At 42.0% G+C, this 17,980-nt stretch overlaps 1 protein-coding gene across 1 annotated transcript; it reads left to right on the forward strand.

The window, feature by feature from the left end:
- Nucleotides 1-2,326: 2,326 nt before the first annotated feature.
- On the forward strand, nt 2,327-17,787 carry LOC131216911 (ATP-dependent 6-phosphofructokinase 3-like). The gene is made up of 14 exons (XM_058211522.1): nt 2,327-2,773; nt 8,572-8,618; nt 8,738-8,777; nt 8,929-8,991; nt 9,078-9,215; nt 9,976-10,134; nt 10,305-10,358; nt 10,646-10,714; nt 10,840-10,969; nt 12,900-12,940; nt 13,090-13,314; nt 15,177-15,225; nt 15,317-15,471; nt 17,338-17,787. Exons 1-14 carry the CDS (start codon nt 2,522-2,524, stop codon nt 17,542-17,544), a joined length of 1,629 nt encoding a protein of 542 aa, XP_058067505.1. The 5' UTR covers nt 2,327-2,521; the 3' UTR covers nt 17,545-17,787.
- Nucleotides 17,788-17,980: the final 193 nt, after the last annotated feature.

Below are 17,980 nucleotides of genomic sequence, written 5' to 3' on the forward strand. Positions count from 1 at the left end.
CTTGAGCTCAAGCTCGGTGGGAAAATTGAACGGGCTGGGCCATGGGTACACGGCCAAGCGCTTGGCGACGGCGTCCAAGTCCCAGAAGGACGGGCGGGCTAAGGGACCGATTGCCAGTTGTTTGTTTGTAAATTGTAATAGTGAGGCTTTTGCTTGTAAGACATGTATGAATGGCCTTGGAACATGGCCGCACGATTGTTGGCACGCGACTTTCGCCAACCAGCAACTGAGACGCGGAGTTTCCACATGTAAACGCCGCTACCTGTGAGTTTGTGGCGTAGGGTCTGGCACGTGTCACGTAGCTTTCTATGTCGCGAGTCACGTGGTGCTATCTGGCCTGATCCGTTTTGCATGGTTGTTTTAGTAAAAACCAAGGGTTCGCTGAATTTTAAGACGCAGCTCTCCTTGGTAAATCCCAGGAAGAGAAATAAACCGTTGAACCTGTGAACAAATGCCAGGAGTGAAGGGCTGCCAAGCCAAATGGCGAGGGTGGGTCCCACCATGAATGGACCCCTCTACGCAACTCGCATTGATCGGTCTCGATCTTCTTATCGTGGTCGTTCTGCAGTAGAAAAAAAATCTCATGAACGGTTCCGATCTCATGGGCCACTCTGCCACGTGGAATGGAGAGGGATTCTACTATGATCCTCGACCAAGGAAGTCATGATAACTGACAAGCGGGTCCTGTCGTTTCGGTATGCACCGTAGAACGTCGATCCGGGGAGCGGATTAGCTGTTACCCGGGTACAGCTTAGTAGGTGTTAGCCTTACCGTGTGGGGCCCACCTTAATAAATGTATTTCACATCCACGCCGTCCATACATTTTTTCAGCTCATATCCACGCCGTGCATTTTCATTTTTTCAGCTCATTTAATGAGGTTATAAAAAAGTAAGTAGATCCAAATCTCTGATGGCCCAGACCACTAGAAAAAGTGGTGAAAGAACATTAAAAGCTTTTTATACGCAATAAAAGTTTTATACCAGGTAAATATTTATTTGACATTATCAACGGGTTAGATGGAAAATAAATATTATGGATATTCTTATTGTGGGTCTTGGGAAGTTTTTAATGGGGGAGCATTCAATCACCACTGTTTCTTGTGGTATGATTGATATGGGATTGGATATGCTTAATTTTTGGGACCTTGTCCTGAAATGGGCTGTAAAAACTGATGGACGATGTAGATATACAACGTATGATCAAGATGGGCCATACGGTAGGGTAACACCCACCAAGCTGTTACCCGGGTAACACATAATCCGCGTCCGTTGATCTGATGGTGGCGGCAATAGCCCAAGAATCTTCTCGTGAGTGAATTCCTAACCCATCAACAGATATACTGCAAATGGACGGTTAAAAAAGAAATGCAGAAATAACAACAATATCAGATGGATGATCTCGAATCTGAGATATTTGACGATCAGGATCTCTTGCTTGTGCCGGCTGAAAAACCAAGTGCACAGCCTCGTCTGATCCTCGAGCGGATATTGTGATAACCACCAAAATTCCCCATTCCAGAAGGGCCGGATTCCATTACATCTGTTGCGCGAAGTGCGTGCAACACCCGAACATTGTGGGCCCACCGTGATGTTTGTTTCACATCTTCTCCGTCCATGATCAGTTATGATACCTCTTGTTATGATCCGAGCCGAATAATCAGGCCGATCCATTAGTAAAGCGGGCCTCGCCAGTGGGAAAAGTTGGGATGGGGATACCCACCACAGAAAGCTTCCTGGGGCATACCTTGTTCTTTTTATTTCATCCAACCCGTTCATCAGGTGAGACCTTACATGATTAAGATACTTTTAAAAAATACTCTGACCCAAAATTCATGTTGGCCACATCGCTCAAATTTAGAGGTTTTAGTATTGATTTCACATTTCCCGTGTTTGTTCAACCTGAGTTCTAGATCGAGGCGATTTTTTATACCTATTCTGAATATGAGGTGGTTCAACTGATGGACGGATCGGATTTCACACAAACATCATGGCGGGCCCCACAGATCAGGTGCTGCGCGCTCTTTCTAATCCATAGTGTTGTCGAGAATTCCGGACCGTTGCTGTATTTATCTTCTCAAACGTCTATTATCAAGCTGCTATTGGAAAGTTCAGGACTGTTCTATCTCAAGGATATCTTTATCCTCGCTCGTTCACGGTGATGGATGGTGTGGATCATTGAAACACCGGCCCCACCTGTCCAAGCAAAGAACCTTCGTACGTCGTCCGATTATCGAGGGTGATGGAATCCTCAAAACATGAGTGTCAATTTAGCAATTTCAGCAAAAAGCAATGGCATTTAGAAATATTCCACGCCACCGCTCTGCCAGTGTGAGCACAGCCTCCCTCCCGCCTTCTTACTGTCTCTCCATCAAAACCGTCAAAATACGAAATTCGCCTCCCGTTTTCGCAAAGCCCAAAAAAGGGAAAATCCCCATTTTCTCCTTCCACACTCTCCTATAACTTCTCCTCCTTTCCCAGCCATTCCTCACTCTCTCTTTCTCTCTTGGTATCGCTTTCTCGAATGCAATCTCTCTCTCCTTCTTCTCTCCTTCCAAAACCTCGCTTTGATTCTATTTCCAGCCACTCCGTCGACCTCGCGGCATCTCCTGCTTCTGTTAGGGCTTCGTTTCCTGCGAAAAACGCCGATTTGAAGGTCGGATCTTCGAAAGCGATGGGATCTGCTGGGAAATCTCACCCGAAGATCGTCACCGGAGATGCAGGATATGTTCTGGAAGACGTTCCGCACTTGACCGATTATATTCCTGATCTGCCTGTACGATCTCTTTCTTTTTATTTCTTTTGTCTTTTTTGGGTTGATTCTTGGATTTGAAGTGAAATGTAAGCTTCGGAGCGGCGATCGGCAAATGTTTCCTCTCTCTCTCTCTCTCTCTCTCTCTCTCTCTCGATTGGCTGATTATATTCCTGATCTGTTTGTATGTTCTTTAGTTAGTTATGGCCTTCTTTAGTTCTATGTCGAGTTGAGGTTTTGAGTAATGTTATAGAACTCATCGATTTGACTCGATAATCGGATGACTTGACTCACTTCCCGGATATAAGGATATGGTGTTGAAGATGCTCTGCACTTGTCCCAATATAGTTCTGATCTGCATGTTGTTCGCTTTCTTCTGATTTTCTTTTTAGTTTTTGGCACAGGCAGTGAACTCTGTTATTTTCTTTTGTATTTAAAGAGGCGATTGATAGAGGGTTTATTATTATTATCATTATTATTATTTTTTATTATTTTATTTGATTCTTGATTTATTTCTATTCTAGTTTTTCTCTCTGTTTCCTGATTGATCTTATCGTAGATTGAGAGTTTCAATGAATAGTTAGGTTAGTTTATTGTAATTTTGAAGTGTTTAGCAAGATTTTCGTTTCCCTTTATTTTTAGAGCACGCAGGCGAGACTCCACCTTAAGCCAGTATTTTTCCCTCCCTCCCTACTATCTACACCATACACGTCACAGACGTCTCTGCTGATTGGGACCCTTCATCTGGTGGGCCACACTCCTGAAGGACCATGGAGCAATGTGATCGGCTGATCCTAGGGTAAAGTCAGAAATTTTGCGTATTGAAGTTGGACCATTGTTCATTTTATTTTTTTCCCCCCGAAAGATGAACTTTTATTAAAAGAGAGAAGAAAACAGCAAAAACAGACAGTAGACAGAGGCACGCCAAGGCAGCAGCTCAGCTGCACCCCAAGAAAATGAAAATTACAGCCCTCGATACTTGAAAGGCTGGAAGTCCAATCAATCACAAGAAGTCTTGCTCTTTGGGGGGTTCACGACATTGACTTGGAGTCGTTTGTGGAGCACCTCGAATTTCTTTCCTCCCAAACTGCCCACCAAATTGCTAGAAGAAACAACCTCCAAAGCATATTCTTTGTCGTCATGAACTAGCGCGTAGAGAATTTATCCAGTCTGTGGGAAGGTCCAAAGAACCTGAAATCATCTCAAAATATCTGACCAAATAGAGCTCACGAAAGGGCAGTGTATGAAAAGGTGATCGATCATCTCCTCGTCATGCATGCAAAGAAGGCAAACGTTCGGGAGGATCATTGATCTTTTCCGAAGGTTGTCAATTGTTAGGATCTTTTTTCTTCCAACCGACCACCCGAAGGCAGCGATTTTGGGAGGCACATTGTAATGCCGAAGAAACTTAGTGTGACCCAAGGCGTCATTGTGGCCCTCAGTGCGAATGAGAGTGTATAGAGAGCGAACAGAGAAAGCTCCAGATTTATGGGCCTTCCAAATCATCTTGTCGGGCTCCAAGATAGCTGCATGGCAGCGATGGATTCTCTCCAAGAGCGGGTGCTGCGTTTTTGGCCACTTCATCATTGCGAAAGAACCTTCTACAAGGGAGTTCTCAAACCACCGACTCCCCTATAAAGGAGAAACAAGCAGTGATCTCTATGGATGGGTTTGGCGTCAAGCGGTAAATTCTAGGAAAGTCGACTTCCAAAGGAGAGGAACCAATCCAAATATCATCCCAAAATCGAATGTTCTTTCCATTGCCCAACGAGAAACCCACACCTTCCATAAAGGCTCGTTTGATGGAGGAGAGTCCTTTCCACAAGGCTGAAGCTTTGTAGGTTGAGGTTTCTCATGTTCTCCAACCCCCATCCGAGCACCTATACTTGCATTTGATAACATCTTTCCATTGTGCTACACCTTCCTCTCCAAATCTCCAAAGCCATTTGCCAAGAAGAGCTTTGTTCATGGTTTGAAGGTCTTTTATACCTGCACCTCCCTCCGCATAAGGTTTGTAAACATCATTTCAAATCATCAAATGGAATTTTTTCTTATCTTCCTAATGTAGGGGCATTTTCACACTGGGCTCGAGTGGGGTCGCCTGTGGGATGTAGGGGCACACTCGGGGTGGGTAACCCATGTGATTTGGGGCCCACAAGGGAGGTCTCGTGTTCGAGACTCTTTACCAAGGTTGATTAATGTGCATTTCACACTGGGCTCGAGTGGGGTAGCCCGTGGGATGTGGGGAGACACTCGGGGTGGGCGACCTTTGTGATTTGGGGCCCATGAAGGGGGTTCGGCCGAGGTCCTAATCTAGGAGATGTGGAGCTTGGGCTATGAGATAAAGGGATTAATTTTTCATACTCTAACAGTTCGAGCTTTTAGAGCAAGTGGTTAATTGTTATCACTTCTGCTTTGTGCCTTGAGAAGTCTCATCTAATTTTTTCAATTCCTAGAGAGAATTGAAGCTGGGCATTTGAATATGGACATGAAGTATAGCGGGAGGTTAGAGAGCGTTGCTTTGATAAGCGTGATGCGGCCCCCGATAGAGAGATACAGGCATTTCCATGTTGCAAACTGTTTCTCGAATCTCTCAACTACCTAGTCCCAAAGGTGCTTCGGTGGCTTTCCCACAGAAAGAGGAAGGCCCACGAACATGGATGGGAGCTCCCCGACTGCGCATCCAAAAGGGTCAGCCAAAAGGGCGACTTCCTCTACTTCCATCCACAACCCAAAAAGCTTGTCTTTTGAAATATTCACTTTTAGGCCAGAGATTACTTCAAAGCAGCAGATAATAGTTATCAACTTACCCATCGTGTTAGTAGAGGCATCGCAGAATAGGAGCGAGTCATTGGCAAATTGAAGGTGGGAGATGGGCATCAGCATACCCTCCACTTCGAACCAGGAAAAGAGACCTTTCTCTTGGCCAGTTGGCCCTTAGAAAGCATTTTCCCCATGGCTTCCACTATTATGATAAAGAGGATGGGAGAAAGAGGATCCCCTTGCGGAAGACCTCTAGAACTTAAGTAACCCTTGGGAGAGTCGTTAAGGAGCACGGAGAAACTGGCTGAACTTATGCATTCACGGATTCATGATGGCCATTTATTTCTACACCTAATCTAGTCGAGCATATGGGCGAGGAAGTCCTAGTCTACATGATCAAAGGCTTTCTCCAGATCCAGCTTACAAACAATACCTTTGGACCCCCCTTTGTATCTAGAGTCAAGGCATTCGTGTGCGATTAAGGCATTATTGAGAATTTGCTGACCCGGCATGAATGCGTTTTGGTTTTCAGAGATGACCTTCCTGATGATATTTCGAAGGCGAGAGGCCAAGACCTTTGCGAGGATCTTGGAGGGACCTCCGATGAGACTAATAGGTCTAAAGTCCTTTAGGGAATCAACACTCGAGGATTTACGAATGATGGCGATGAAGGAGGCTCTAATATTGCTCGATAAATGGCTCCTTTCGAAAAATTCCGACATGAAATCCATGACATCTCCCTTGACATCCTCCCAAAAGAGTTTTAAAAAAAAGCCAATGGGAAGCCATACGGGGTAGGGGCTTTGTCGCTTTCTGGTGAGTCTTGCAATTTTCATCTCTTCCCTCAAAAACAAGGAAACAAGAGAGCTTTTGCCTCCTCAGCTGAGAGGCGATTGAATTGAAGATTTTGAAGTTTGGGACATCTCCAAACCACCTTTGTGAGCAGAAGCTTGTAGAATCAAACTATTTCCTTAGCAAGACTGTCTTTGCCTTCGATGCGATTGCCGTAACCACAAGGCTGCTGATTTTGTTGATTCTCGCCCGAGCACTAGCGATGCTGTGGAAATATTTGGTATTCTTGTCCACATCTTTAATCCAGCGGGTCCGAGAGCGTTGTCTCCACTTTATCTCGTCCTCTTTCACTCGGGCCGTATAGTCTTTAATCAACTTGATCCTTATGGCATGGTCTTCCTATGACAGATCCCTTTAATTGAAGACTGTTGATCTAATGACTAACGCTGTTAACTCATTTATGTGGTGGTCCATTACGGTTGTAATGAGCTTGGATGCAAACGTCATTTGGTAGAGACGAGACAAAGGAGAGAGAAAGATTCTTGATTAAGTTGGCGAGGTTTGCTATCAAACATCCTCAGAGAAGGCATTAGGTTTATTTATTGTATTATAAGTGAAATGGAGGTTTGGAGAACAACGGTCATTGGATTTTCTCTCTTTTAGGTCCTTTTAATCTGATAATAATGTAGGGGTAGTTTCACACCGGGCTCAAGTGGGGTGGCCTATGGGATGCTAAGGCACACTCGGGGTGGGCGGCCCGTGTGAGACGGAACCCACGTGATTTGGGGCCCATGAGGGGGCGGAACCCATGGATTTGGATTTTCTCTCTTTTAGGTCCTTTTTATCTGATAATAATGTAGGGGTATTTTCACACCGGGCTCAAGTGGGGTGGCCTATGGGATGCTGGGGCACACTCGGGGTGGGCGGCCCGTGTGAGACGGAACCCATGTGATTTGGGGCCCATGAGGGGGCGGAACCCATGGATTTGGTGCCCATGAGGAGGGTTCGGCTGATGACCTAACCCATGGATGTGGAGCCTGGGCTATGAGATAAAGGGATTAATTCACCATGCTCTATTAGCTCGAGCTTTTAGAGCAAATGGTTAATTGTCCTGCATCAGATAATATTCCTGGTTTAGAGGGATTTGGTTAGGTTCTCTATCGTAGAGGATTTGTGTTCATTTGCTGCTGCCTCTTTGATGGCTTCCAGGATTTTGCTTGCAGAATTGTCCCCAGGCATCAAACTTTGTTTATAGTATTTTATGGGTTTCCTGTGGAATGTTTTCAGGGATGCCTGAGATGTGCTTTAGAACCATAGAATATCAGCAAAGGACCAAAGTTTTAGCAGTGATTCAACTTAAAAACACCAAATCTTTCATTCATCATGTGGCTGGACCATTGGAGTCTCATGAAGTTGCAGCAGTTGAGCAGGATTTCTTGTAAGAAACCTGTTGTTTCTTTGGAGGCTTGCATTCCTGTTCCTGCTGTTTTAATTTGAGCACTTACACATCACCGTCATGAAAATAATCATTAAAGCCTCGTTTTTCCAACCATTTATGGTCAGCTTACAAAGTCAGATACTTCTACAATTATAGAAAAAAATAGAGCAGTTCCATAATGTATTGCAAGTTTTTTCACCAATCTTTAATTTTATTGTCAGAAAAGCAAAATAACTCAACAATTACCTCAAATTATGTGGCCCACTCTTAGTTGTAGGAGACTTGGAGCTTGTTCTGGTGGGCCTCACATGTGGATGGCCTGTAAGCAAAAATTCATAGATTGGGTAGTCTGGTATGCTCAACTGGCCTGCAAACTGATGGTTAAGACAGAAAACATCAATGCTGATATTGATCAAGCAAATTGACCATCCATCGAAGAGCTCAATGGATGAAGAGTTCTGGTTATTAAGGGTGGACCTCATGTAGACTAGTAAACCCATTACCTTTTGTCAGCTATTTGTGCAATTTAGGTCCCCAATTTTTATTTTTATTTTTCCAATTTGATAGGATCATGTAAGAATTCCAAACAGATGTTAGTAGAGTTATATGCTCGCTCTTGTAAAAGACAATATATAGTCAAAAAAATTTCAAACCGAGATGGGTGAGTGCAAGCACCGTGATTCAACAGGACTCTTTTACCCATTTTATCGTCCTTTTGGACTTTTCTTGGATGTTTGAACCATGGAGTGAATCTAATTTTCTATTTTCCTTTTCTTTGGGGGAAGGAATGCTATCTGAAGGATTATACGTATATTTTTTTTTTTGGCAGACTTACCCAAATCCTTTGCAAGACAATCCAGCATATTCAGTTGTCAAGTAAGTGAATTATTTTTATCATCCTCTCTGAGGTGATTTTCACCGTTTTCAACAGCAATTTGCATAAATCTTTTCAATGATCCTGTTTGAATGATTCACTAAAATAATTGTCCTTCTAGGCAGTACTTCGTTAATGTGGATGATACTGTTGCTCAAAAGGTGGGCACTTCATGGTTCTTTTTTATCTCTCTGTGATTGTAGATCCATTTACATTTTTGTCTTTTTCAGTCTTGATGCACATGGTGTTTCAAAAGGTTGTGCTGTTAACAATTACAATCAATTTACTTATTTTCATTTCCTTGTTTCATAGATTGTTGTTCACAAGAGTAGCCCAAGAGGGATACACTTTCGACGTGCCGGGCCTCGCCAAAAGGTGTTGTTTATCCCAACATGCATGCAGTTGGAAACCCTGATACATCATATAAACGTTACTGACACATGTTATTCATATTTTCTCAGGTGTATTTTGAGTCAGATGAAGTGCATGCATGTATCGTAACATGTGGTGGGCTATGCCCTGGGCTTAATACAGTGATTAGAGAAATAGTATGCGGCTTGTACCACATGTACGGAGTCACCAAAATCCTTGGAATAGAGGTGAGATATTATGTCGTTTTCTAGTGTCAGGGTTTCCTTTTCTGTTTGGTTCTCTCCCACAGTTCCTCTTGGAGGAACTTAAGGTAGAGTTATGCCATGAATATCAAGCATTAGAATATTAGATAGTTCAAATGGAATAGCATGTGATTGAATTGGACACATGCATCATTGTACACATGGACATTTGCATTAGCCACTGTTACAGGGGCTAAAGATGCTGGCCCTGCAAAAATTGCTGCATCCCCATATTTTATTGTTTAAATAGGTTAACTGTTCAGTCAGTGGCATTATTGTTATGTGTTTAAGTGTTGGATGAGAGCATTAAACTGTCTTTTCTCTTGGACTAATCACTCGTTATGGATTCCTTGATTTGAAGGATGGGCAAGTGGCTCACTTACAAGGTATTCAAATGTTCAATAACAGCAACCGTCGTTACCGTTATGGCTTTTACGGCCATGTTAACTGTATTGGCCCTGTTATGGACTGTTAAGGGCCATTTTTTTCATAATGGCCGTTATGGCCCCCATAATGCATAATGGTCCCTACCGTTACTGTATGCAACTGTTTTTGTTACCTTGCTCACTAATGTAATCTGTTGCATGTTCTGCTGCGGTAGATCCATGAAAGTATAATAACTGATGATAGGTTGATACATGTGGTCATTATTCGTGTTATCCACTGGATTTGTGGTTTTAGATTTTGGAACTATAAGATACTGTGATGGTGCCATTTATTGATACTGTTCTTATGACATCTTTAGGGAGGATACAGGGGTTTCTATTCTCGCAATACTGTTCCTTTAACACCCAAGGTCGTCAATGATATCCACAAACGTGGTGGTACCATCCTTGGCACATCACGAGGAGGCCATGACACCTTAAAGATAGTTGAAAGCATTCTGGACCGGGGCATTAATCAGGTATACATGGCAAGTGTATATAATCTGCTCTTTTTTTATAACTATTGCATGACTAGTAGGTAAGGAGTATCGAGTATGTATCACTGTTCATTTTTCATGCAAGATTTTTATGCAGCTGCCACATGAAGTCAGGCATTTAGATTTCAGGTTTATAACTTTCTGTCTTTCAGGTGTACATTATAGGAGGAGATGGAACCCAAAAAGGGGCATCAGTAATTTTTGAGGTAATTCTGGTTGAGAAAATGAAAATCGCCATATTTTGATACCATTTGATAAAAGAGGAGAGGTGCTACACAGAATAATCTGTCGCAATCTTCCTATTTGGGAAGCATTGAGATTCGTCACCTCTCCTCTGAATATCTTTGCAAATTATGATGTTTCCCTTGTTAAAATGCACAAATGATAGCAGTTAAATTGTGTTTTTCTTTTGTCTTCTTTCCTTCCTTTTTTTTTTCTTCTTCTTTCTGAATAGCATTTATTCTTCCCAGCATTCTGATCTTTTGTTATTCAGGAAATTCAAAGGCGTGGTCTCAAAGTTGCAGTTGCTGGAATCCCTAAGACTATTGATAATGACATTGCGGTATTTGTCTTACCTGTATCTGCACAACTTGTTTGGGTTTCATTTACTCTCTTGTGATCACTTGTGTTGTTACCAATCAGTTGTCACAACCATTTCATGATGGTCAACATCTCTTGTTGATTCAGGTAATTGACAAGTCCTTTGGTTTTGACACGGCCGTGGAAGAGGCTCAACGGGCCATTAATGCAGCACATGTTGAAGCTGAAAGTGTTGAGAATGGTTTGGGTTTTGTGAAGCTAATGGGTCGCTACAGTGGTACGTGTCTATTCTTGATAGTTATAAATTCTCATGCAGAGGGTTGGAGATAGATTTTGAAGAAACTATTCTCTCTTAGCAAAGGATTTCGTCATTGATTTTGCATTTCGGTCTTAATGTTCTTGTTAAGAGTATAGGATAAGTATTACAGCTTCATGTACAGCTTTACCTACTGAAAAGATACAATTAAGTAGATTTAGGAATATGTATTGTATCTAATAGATTGTCCTAACTGTATTTATTTTGTAGGTAAAGCTGTACATGTATCTGTAATACTTTTCCTATACTTCTTAGACGCTTGTGGATTGTTTTCTCATTTCAGTTGGCAAATGTCACCTGATGAGATGAGCTTAAAACTCAGAAAGATTCTAAGCTGCTCAAAGTGTTTTTGAAACAGCAATTGGGAGTGTCTTTAGCTTTTGGACTGTTCAGCTTGAAAATTAGGATTTTCTTTTGATTATTAATATCTAAAGATCTCCCATTTTTATTTTTATTTTTTAATTTTAATTCCTCGCAGTTATCTACGCCACAAGGTAGCTTCATTTTCTACAAAAAAAATAAAAATAAAATTCATTTAAATAACTCTATTGATATGGACAAAACCGACTTGTGCGCACGCGTGCATGTATTTACATCTTACATACTAATATTTAAGTAATATATTTATTTTTTTCTACCAACAAGGCTGGGGTGTAGGTCCAACTGGGATGATCCTAACATTTGATCAAATAGCATGAAAAAAACTGATGACTGAGATCATTTACAGAAACTGTCCAATTCTCACTGTTAATCATTCAGCTGCATTCATCACCTTGGCTCTTATGGTTCTAATGAATCACTTTGGTCGAACAATCGTAACCATCTAATCCATGGGGTTGGAAAATGGTGATGGTTAGTGTCATCGGTTGGTTTGATTTCCTAAAAGTGGACTATGAAAGTGAGTAGGACTGAATGAATGGTCCAGATCAATGGTATTGATGCCTATATGTAATGCAAGCATGAATTATCACCAGAAGCTTTCGATGATGATGTGGGTCCCAAAAATTCAATTTGTGGGTCATACCGCTGTTTGGTGGGTGGTCCCACATGTGGTATTTTGTTTAGACTTTTTAAAGAGATGGTTCCTATGTGTGGTTGTAGGTTGACCCTTCAGTTTTTATTTAGTAATGATTTTGAGGGATTTTACTAGCCTAAAAGATTAGGTCTCTTTGGTTGTCTTTAGTAATGGCTTCCAAGCATAGGCAGTCTTATGTATCATCAAGTCATTATTAGTTTTCCATTTCGAGAGACTTGTGTCTTTAGAGATATTTAATGGAATGTTAAGTTATTCATAGTTTTCTATTATGACATATCTGCTAGACGAGATCTTTATTAGGATCGTAATTTCTTGGGGGATCTGTAGTAAGAATAAGATGTATTAAATAAGAAATAAATGAACTCAAGAGAATCAAAAGAAGGGAGAGATTTAGGTCAATATGTTTTTGGGATCATATATATAACTTAGGGTAAGGGTAATGGAGTTTTTTTTATATACACCTCTTCATGGACAGTTTGTGTTTTCCATGCACTGTCATGTTCGATGCCTCATGTTGTTTGTTTCCATCACCGAAGGTACGTTGTACTCATTTTTCTTATCAATCCATCAGCAAGGTCAGAAACTAACTGCAAGTTTGTGGAAAACATTGGAAGCAGTGCACCATTCATGCAACCCTAAGTCCATAAAGGTCAGCGATGAGAAGGGAGCAGTTTTTAAGTATTGCATGTTTGTTGACAGCTAATGGAATTGGGTAGTTGAAATCCTATGCTTTACAAAGTCAGTCACCTATATCGATCTTTTATCTTTCAAAAAAAATAAAAATCGATCTGGTTTTATCACTCTTGTTTCCGGGGCTAGCTTTTACCTATAGTGTAATGTGATGTGCTGTTGCAGGTTTCATTGCAATGTACGCTACTCTTGCCAGCCGAGATGTGGTATGCCTCTTTGCTTGTCATCCTGGATTACCTCAGCTTGTACCATTTTTCCTTTCAAATCCTACAACTGAAAAATAAAGAATCTTGTGATGCGGGTTTTGAATATTTGTTATTTTGTTAGGTGGTAACAAATTGCACTGTTTTCTTAGGACTGTTGCTTGATTCCAGAGTCACCTTTTTATCTAGAAGGGAAAGGTGGACTTTTTGAATACATTGAGAGACGACTTAAGGAGAACGGGCACATGGTTATTGTTTTAGCTGAAGGTGCAGGGCAGGATCTTATCGCTGAAAGCATGCGGGAAATGAGCCAGCGAGATGCTTCAGGAAACAAGCTACTTCTCGATGTTGGGCTATGGATATCTCAGAAGATTAAGGTACAGATTCTGAATCCAACTTTTTCCCTGCAAAAATGCCAAGTGTGCATCTCATGCTGGGTTTTAGCTATATTGTAGAGGCATGGGGATGCATGAGGCACATGCTGCATGTTCTCCCCACCTGGTTTGCAAACTATGGGTGTATAGTCAGCAATCAAACAATGATCAAGTGGTGAGCACATGGTGGTATAGACACCTCACCCCGGGCTGATAAGTTGATCAAGATTGGACAGAACCTAGACCATAATCCAAATCCTAAACCCTAATCCAAACCTTAGGGTAATCCAAACCCTAGGAACCAACCATAAACTTAGTCGACTTAGTTAGACAAACCCGATAGAAACCTAACTTCAGGAAAAACCTAGTCAACTCATTGAGTCAACCCACCTGACTCGCTAACCTAGTCAGCCTACCCAATCAACTCACCCTGTCAAACTAGGCCCAAGGTCCACTTTAGTTCAAGCCCATATCCAAAGCCCAATCGGAGTACAACAGGGGACAACAAAAGCAACTTCACTTAGAGCTCCCCACACATGTGGGAGAACTCACCTACAACAATGCAAATTTACTCTGATACCCCTCCCTTGTACTAAAATTACGCCCCATGCCATCCAATCCAACCCATGAGATTTTGCCACATGGCAATCTCAAATCCCAGCCATCCAAGCCCTTTCCAACCTCAAGCTTTGCAAGAATTATAAGAAAAACCAGGCTGGGAGGTACCTCCATTCCCTTCACATTTCAATCATCACCAAAGCATCCTCTCTCGTTCAAAAACCCTTAAGCATCCTCACCCACTCAAGTCACCTCTCAAGCCTCCTTAGCCTAGCCATCCCATTCCTCCACCAACGAGAGGAAAGAGTCTAGCCATGGTCCGATCTAGCCCAGTCCCAACCCTAGCCTCTTGAGCCAACTAGGTTCAATCCAAGCCACTCAATCCAATCTTTGCCACACTACTATCCACCCAACCAGTGAATCTTCAATCAAGCTTCATCTTATCTTAGCATTAGCATTGTGCAACACTCACTCACTTTTCAACCTCCCTGCCCATCAAGAGTCATTATTTCTGCATTACATTGCATCTTGCACCCAGTCAGTATAAACGTATGCTCTGTGGCTTGCCGACTTCATCGGATCCTGCCCATCAGAAATTTGCATTGAGTGGTTGCTTTGGCCACTGGAGGAATTAGGGCAGATTTATCTGATTCGAATTCAAGCCTGTCATGAGCTTTGTCTTCAACACAACGTTCCACACACATTTGCATCATTTACGCACGAGAACCAATCCCTAACCCTCAAGAATAGTTAGATCTTGTGAAGTAGAGACCATATGACAGTACGGGCAGAGTGAATGCCTAACACCTCCCCCCTTTGTAATCGTGGTCCCTTTCCTTGAATCTTCGATACAAATTAAGGAATCATCTTAGGGTTGAAAATATCTGGATCCTCTCCTAACGTTTCTGTAGGGTCTCTAGTTGACTATAGGGGCAAAGTAATTGGCTAGTGGTGACTCTGGTCAAACATAGAACTCTTTTAATCGCAGCGCAAAGCCCTTCAAAAAAGGCACCCGTGGAAGCATGAGTCGATCCCCCGAAGATCCATTGTCCACAGGTGGGGCCCACCAACTGCTCAACTAGGGACCTGCTCGTGGGTCTAAACCCTCCCAAGAAGATGGCTGAAGCCATCCTGTTGTTGTTGTTGTTGTTGTAAACGCATCATTTAATCATGTGTATATGCTAGAACTTGATTGTTCCTCTATATTGTGAGTGTCATGGACATTTGGATCGTGAGTCTTTTAGTGAAACTGAGTTTGATGCTTTTCTGTCAGATAAATTCACTGGCCTCTTCTGGTATATGTGCAGGATCATTTCGCCAGAACACACAAGATGGTTATAAATCTCAAATATATAGGTCTGTTGCAGTGGTTTCCTTTCTCTCCTTTGTGGAACTGAATGGAAATTTGGATAAATAATCTGATCTAACTGAACTGCTGGCATTGTAGATCCTACGTACATGATTCGAGCTATTCCAAGCAATGCATCTGACAATGTATACTGCACACTTCTTGCACAAAGTGCTGTTCATGGAGCAATGGCAGGATACACTGGCTTTACCGTTGGACCTGTTAATGGCAGACATTCCTACATACCCTTCCATGTAAGTTCCTTAACTGATATGTTTTCTTGAGCTTTGCTAAGCCCACACATGTGGACAGTGCAACTCATGTACACACCACCACATGCGCCAGCGGGGCACATGCAAAATCCACGTAATCCACAGGTGGGTACTACCCTGTATATGTAGTTCCCCAAAAACAAATCTGGTCACCCTTGATATTAGAAAGTGGAGAGGTTAGAAAACTTGAGTGGTTCCCGTGGAAGATATTCACAGCCATGCATTCTTTTTGTAAACAGTGACCCACCTGACCAGTGGAGTGACCTGATTTTTGGGCGACCACATCTGCAGAGTGGTTCCCGTGGGATGGATGGATTGGATCTCTTTCCTGTTTGCCATGCTGGCACATGTGTGGCATGTACATGAGCTGCCATGAACAGACATGCGGGCTTAGCAAAGCGCAGTTTTCCTTTCTTTTTTCTTTTTATTTTCAGGCATGCTACTATTTTAATAGTTGGAACCAAGAGTCACCAATAGCTGCTCCCTCCATAGATAATAGTGGTGCTGGTTAGTAAATGACACCATGCCACCTGTTTGGATTTTCAGCACCATATAAGAGCTCTCAAATGTTATACTGTTTCAATGCTGTTTAGGGGGAGTTACTGCTTGTTCTGGCAAAAATGGTAAATTTCCATTGGGCCAGCTTAAAGTAGACACTGAGTGCATTGGTGCTCTTAATGTGTGCGCTTTTAGACACATGGATGCTCAAATCATCAATTTTGGACCATCCATTAGGCCTGTCCCACTTTTCATGGGTCATAAAACATTCATGCTGATGCGATTTAGCATCCTTGGATCAGTACGAGTTTTCATGGTGGCCCATAAAAAATGTAGCAAATATGGATGGTTCCAGATTGATAATCTGACCATCCAGGTTTCATGTGTGCCTAGGGCACACCAGGAGCATCAATGTGCCTTGGGTGTACATGTGCTTGTCATAAATTTCCATATATACTCGTTTCCCAACAAAGTTGATGGAAATTACCCTCAACTAACCTAGAATAACGTCTTGGGGGCAGTTCTGTCATTTATGCTGCACTTGGCCCATTCTGAAAATTCAGTCTCTTCCATCAATTCGTCATAGGTTAATAGGCCTTGGGAAGTTTCCATGAAAAAAGTAAACATCTCAGATCTGAGATCCAAATGATTCCTAGTTTTTGGTTTTAGGGCTTCAGACCCCAACCCCATATATTTTCTGTGGCCTTTCTTAGCCTTTGTTCAAGTAGATTCAATTTTCTATAAAAGATCGTCCATATTCAAAGTTCTCATCGTCTTTTCTTAGAAGTCAATATGATGGCAACTTGCTTTTACTTTATGATGCCTTGTCATCCTATTTTCTGTCTATTCATTCATTGAAGTGGGAATCTCTGTCTTAGAAAAAGTTGTCCGCTTTGCCACCTACTACAACCTGTTTCATGTCTGCCTAAACTGTTTTTGACTTTACAAAAAAGGAATCTGTTATAGTTTATGGAAAAAAAAAAAAAAAAACAGAAGATGAGAAAAAGACAACGTATCTGTGCTGACCAGACCCATATGTGACTGTATAAACCATCTCTGCCATCCATTCAGCCTCATGGGCACAACCAATCTTTTTGGTTGGGCCATTGTGACCAAATGATCTTATCTGCCAATCAGCAGACATGCTTTGTAGCCAAAAGCATGCTATTGATTGGACTGTTGGGGCTGTCCATATTGATGGAGATGAAGTGGCAAACAGATTTTTCAGTGTAGATTGTTAGTATGATTCATTACATTAAAATTTCAATAATCAAATGCCTCTGATTTGAATTTTTATTTTTTTATTTTAATGAGATGTCGATAAATTTTCAACTGTGGGTGGATGTGCAGAGGGTGACAGAGACACAGAACATGGTAGTGATAACAGACAGGATGTGGGCAAGGTTGCTGTCTTCGACTAACCAGCCAAGCTTCCTGAGCTCGAAAGACATGATCCCGGCTGAGAAGAAGGAAGAGGCAACGCCACTGCTGGATGGTGATAATTGCTTGGATGAAGATCGGAAGGGTGCTAAAGAGATTGGTGTGGGGGCAACATGAGGTGAGATGGGGGTAAACAGCACAAGGTTGGGTTTTGATATAATTATAGGTTGTGTTTTTGGACACTCCTACCTTTTTTAGTAGTGGAGCATCAACCCATCATTTCCTGTTGAGTATTTATAATATGACAGCATGTTGTACCTTGTTGTGGTTACACCGTGCTTGCATTTCTCCGAGAGACAAAATAAGTCTATCAAAAGTTATTTATTTATTTTAAATACAGTATGCAGTGTTCCTTTGTAAGGTTTGGCACGTGAATATCGTCTAACACCATAAAAGGGGATCATCCACCTGAGGTTATACATGCTACCGTTTTTTTCAGTTAGAAGTAACACGTGGGGCGTTGTGGTTCAGTGGATACATATCGTTGGTCTGTTGGGATGGCCCATTCCCCAAGAAGTATCCTTGATGATATGATCCCATCCTCATGATTTTT

This window comes from Magnolia sinica, chromosome 1 (assembly GCF_029962835.1).
Source record: "Magnolia sinica isolate HGM2019 chromosome 1, MsV1, whole genome shotgun sequence".
NCBI classification, from domain to species: domain Eukaryota; kingdom Viridiplantae; phylum Streptophyta; class Magnoliopsida; order Magnoliales; family Magnoliaceae; genus Magnolia; species Magnolia sinica.

What these genes read in the sequence shown, in the direction of transcription:
- LOC131216911 (XM_058211522.1), top strand. Translation starts at nt 2,522, where the DNA reads ATGCAATCTCTCTCTCCTTCTTCTCTCCTTCCAAAACCTCGCTTTGAT. An exon ending in CTCTTGCCAGCCGAGATGTG is followed by an intron (nt 12,941 to 13,089) that starts GTATGCCTCTTT and finishes CTGTTTTCTTAG; the next exon opens with GACTGTTGCTTGATTCCAGA. An exon ending in TATAAATCTCAAATATATAG is followed by an intron (nt 15,226 to 15,316) that starts GTCTGTTGCAGT and finishes CTGGCATTGTAG; the next exon opens with ATCCTACGTACATGATTCGA.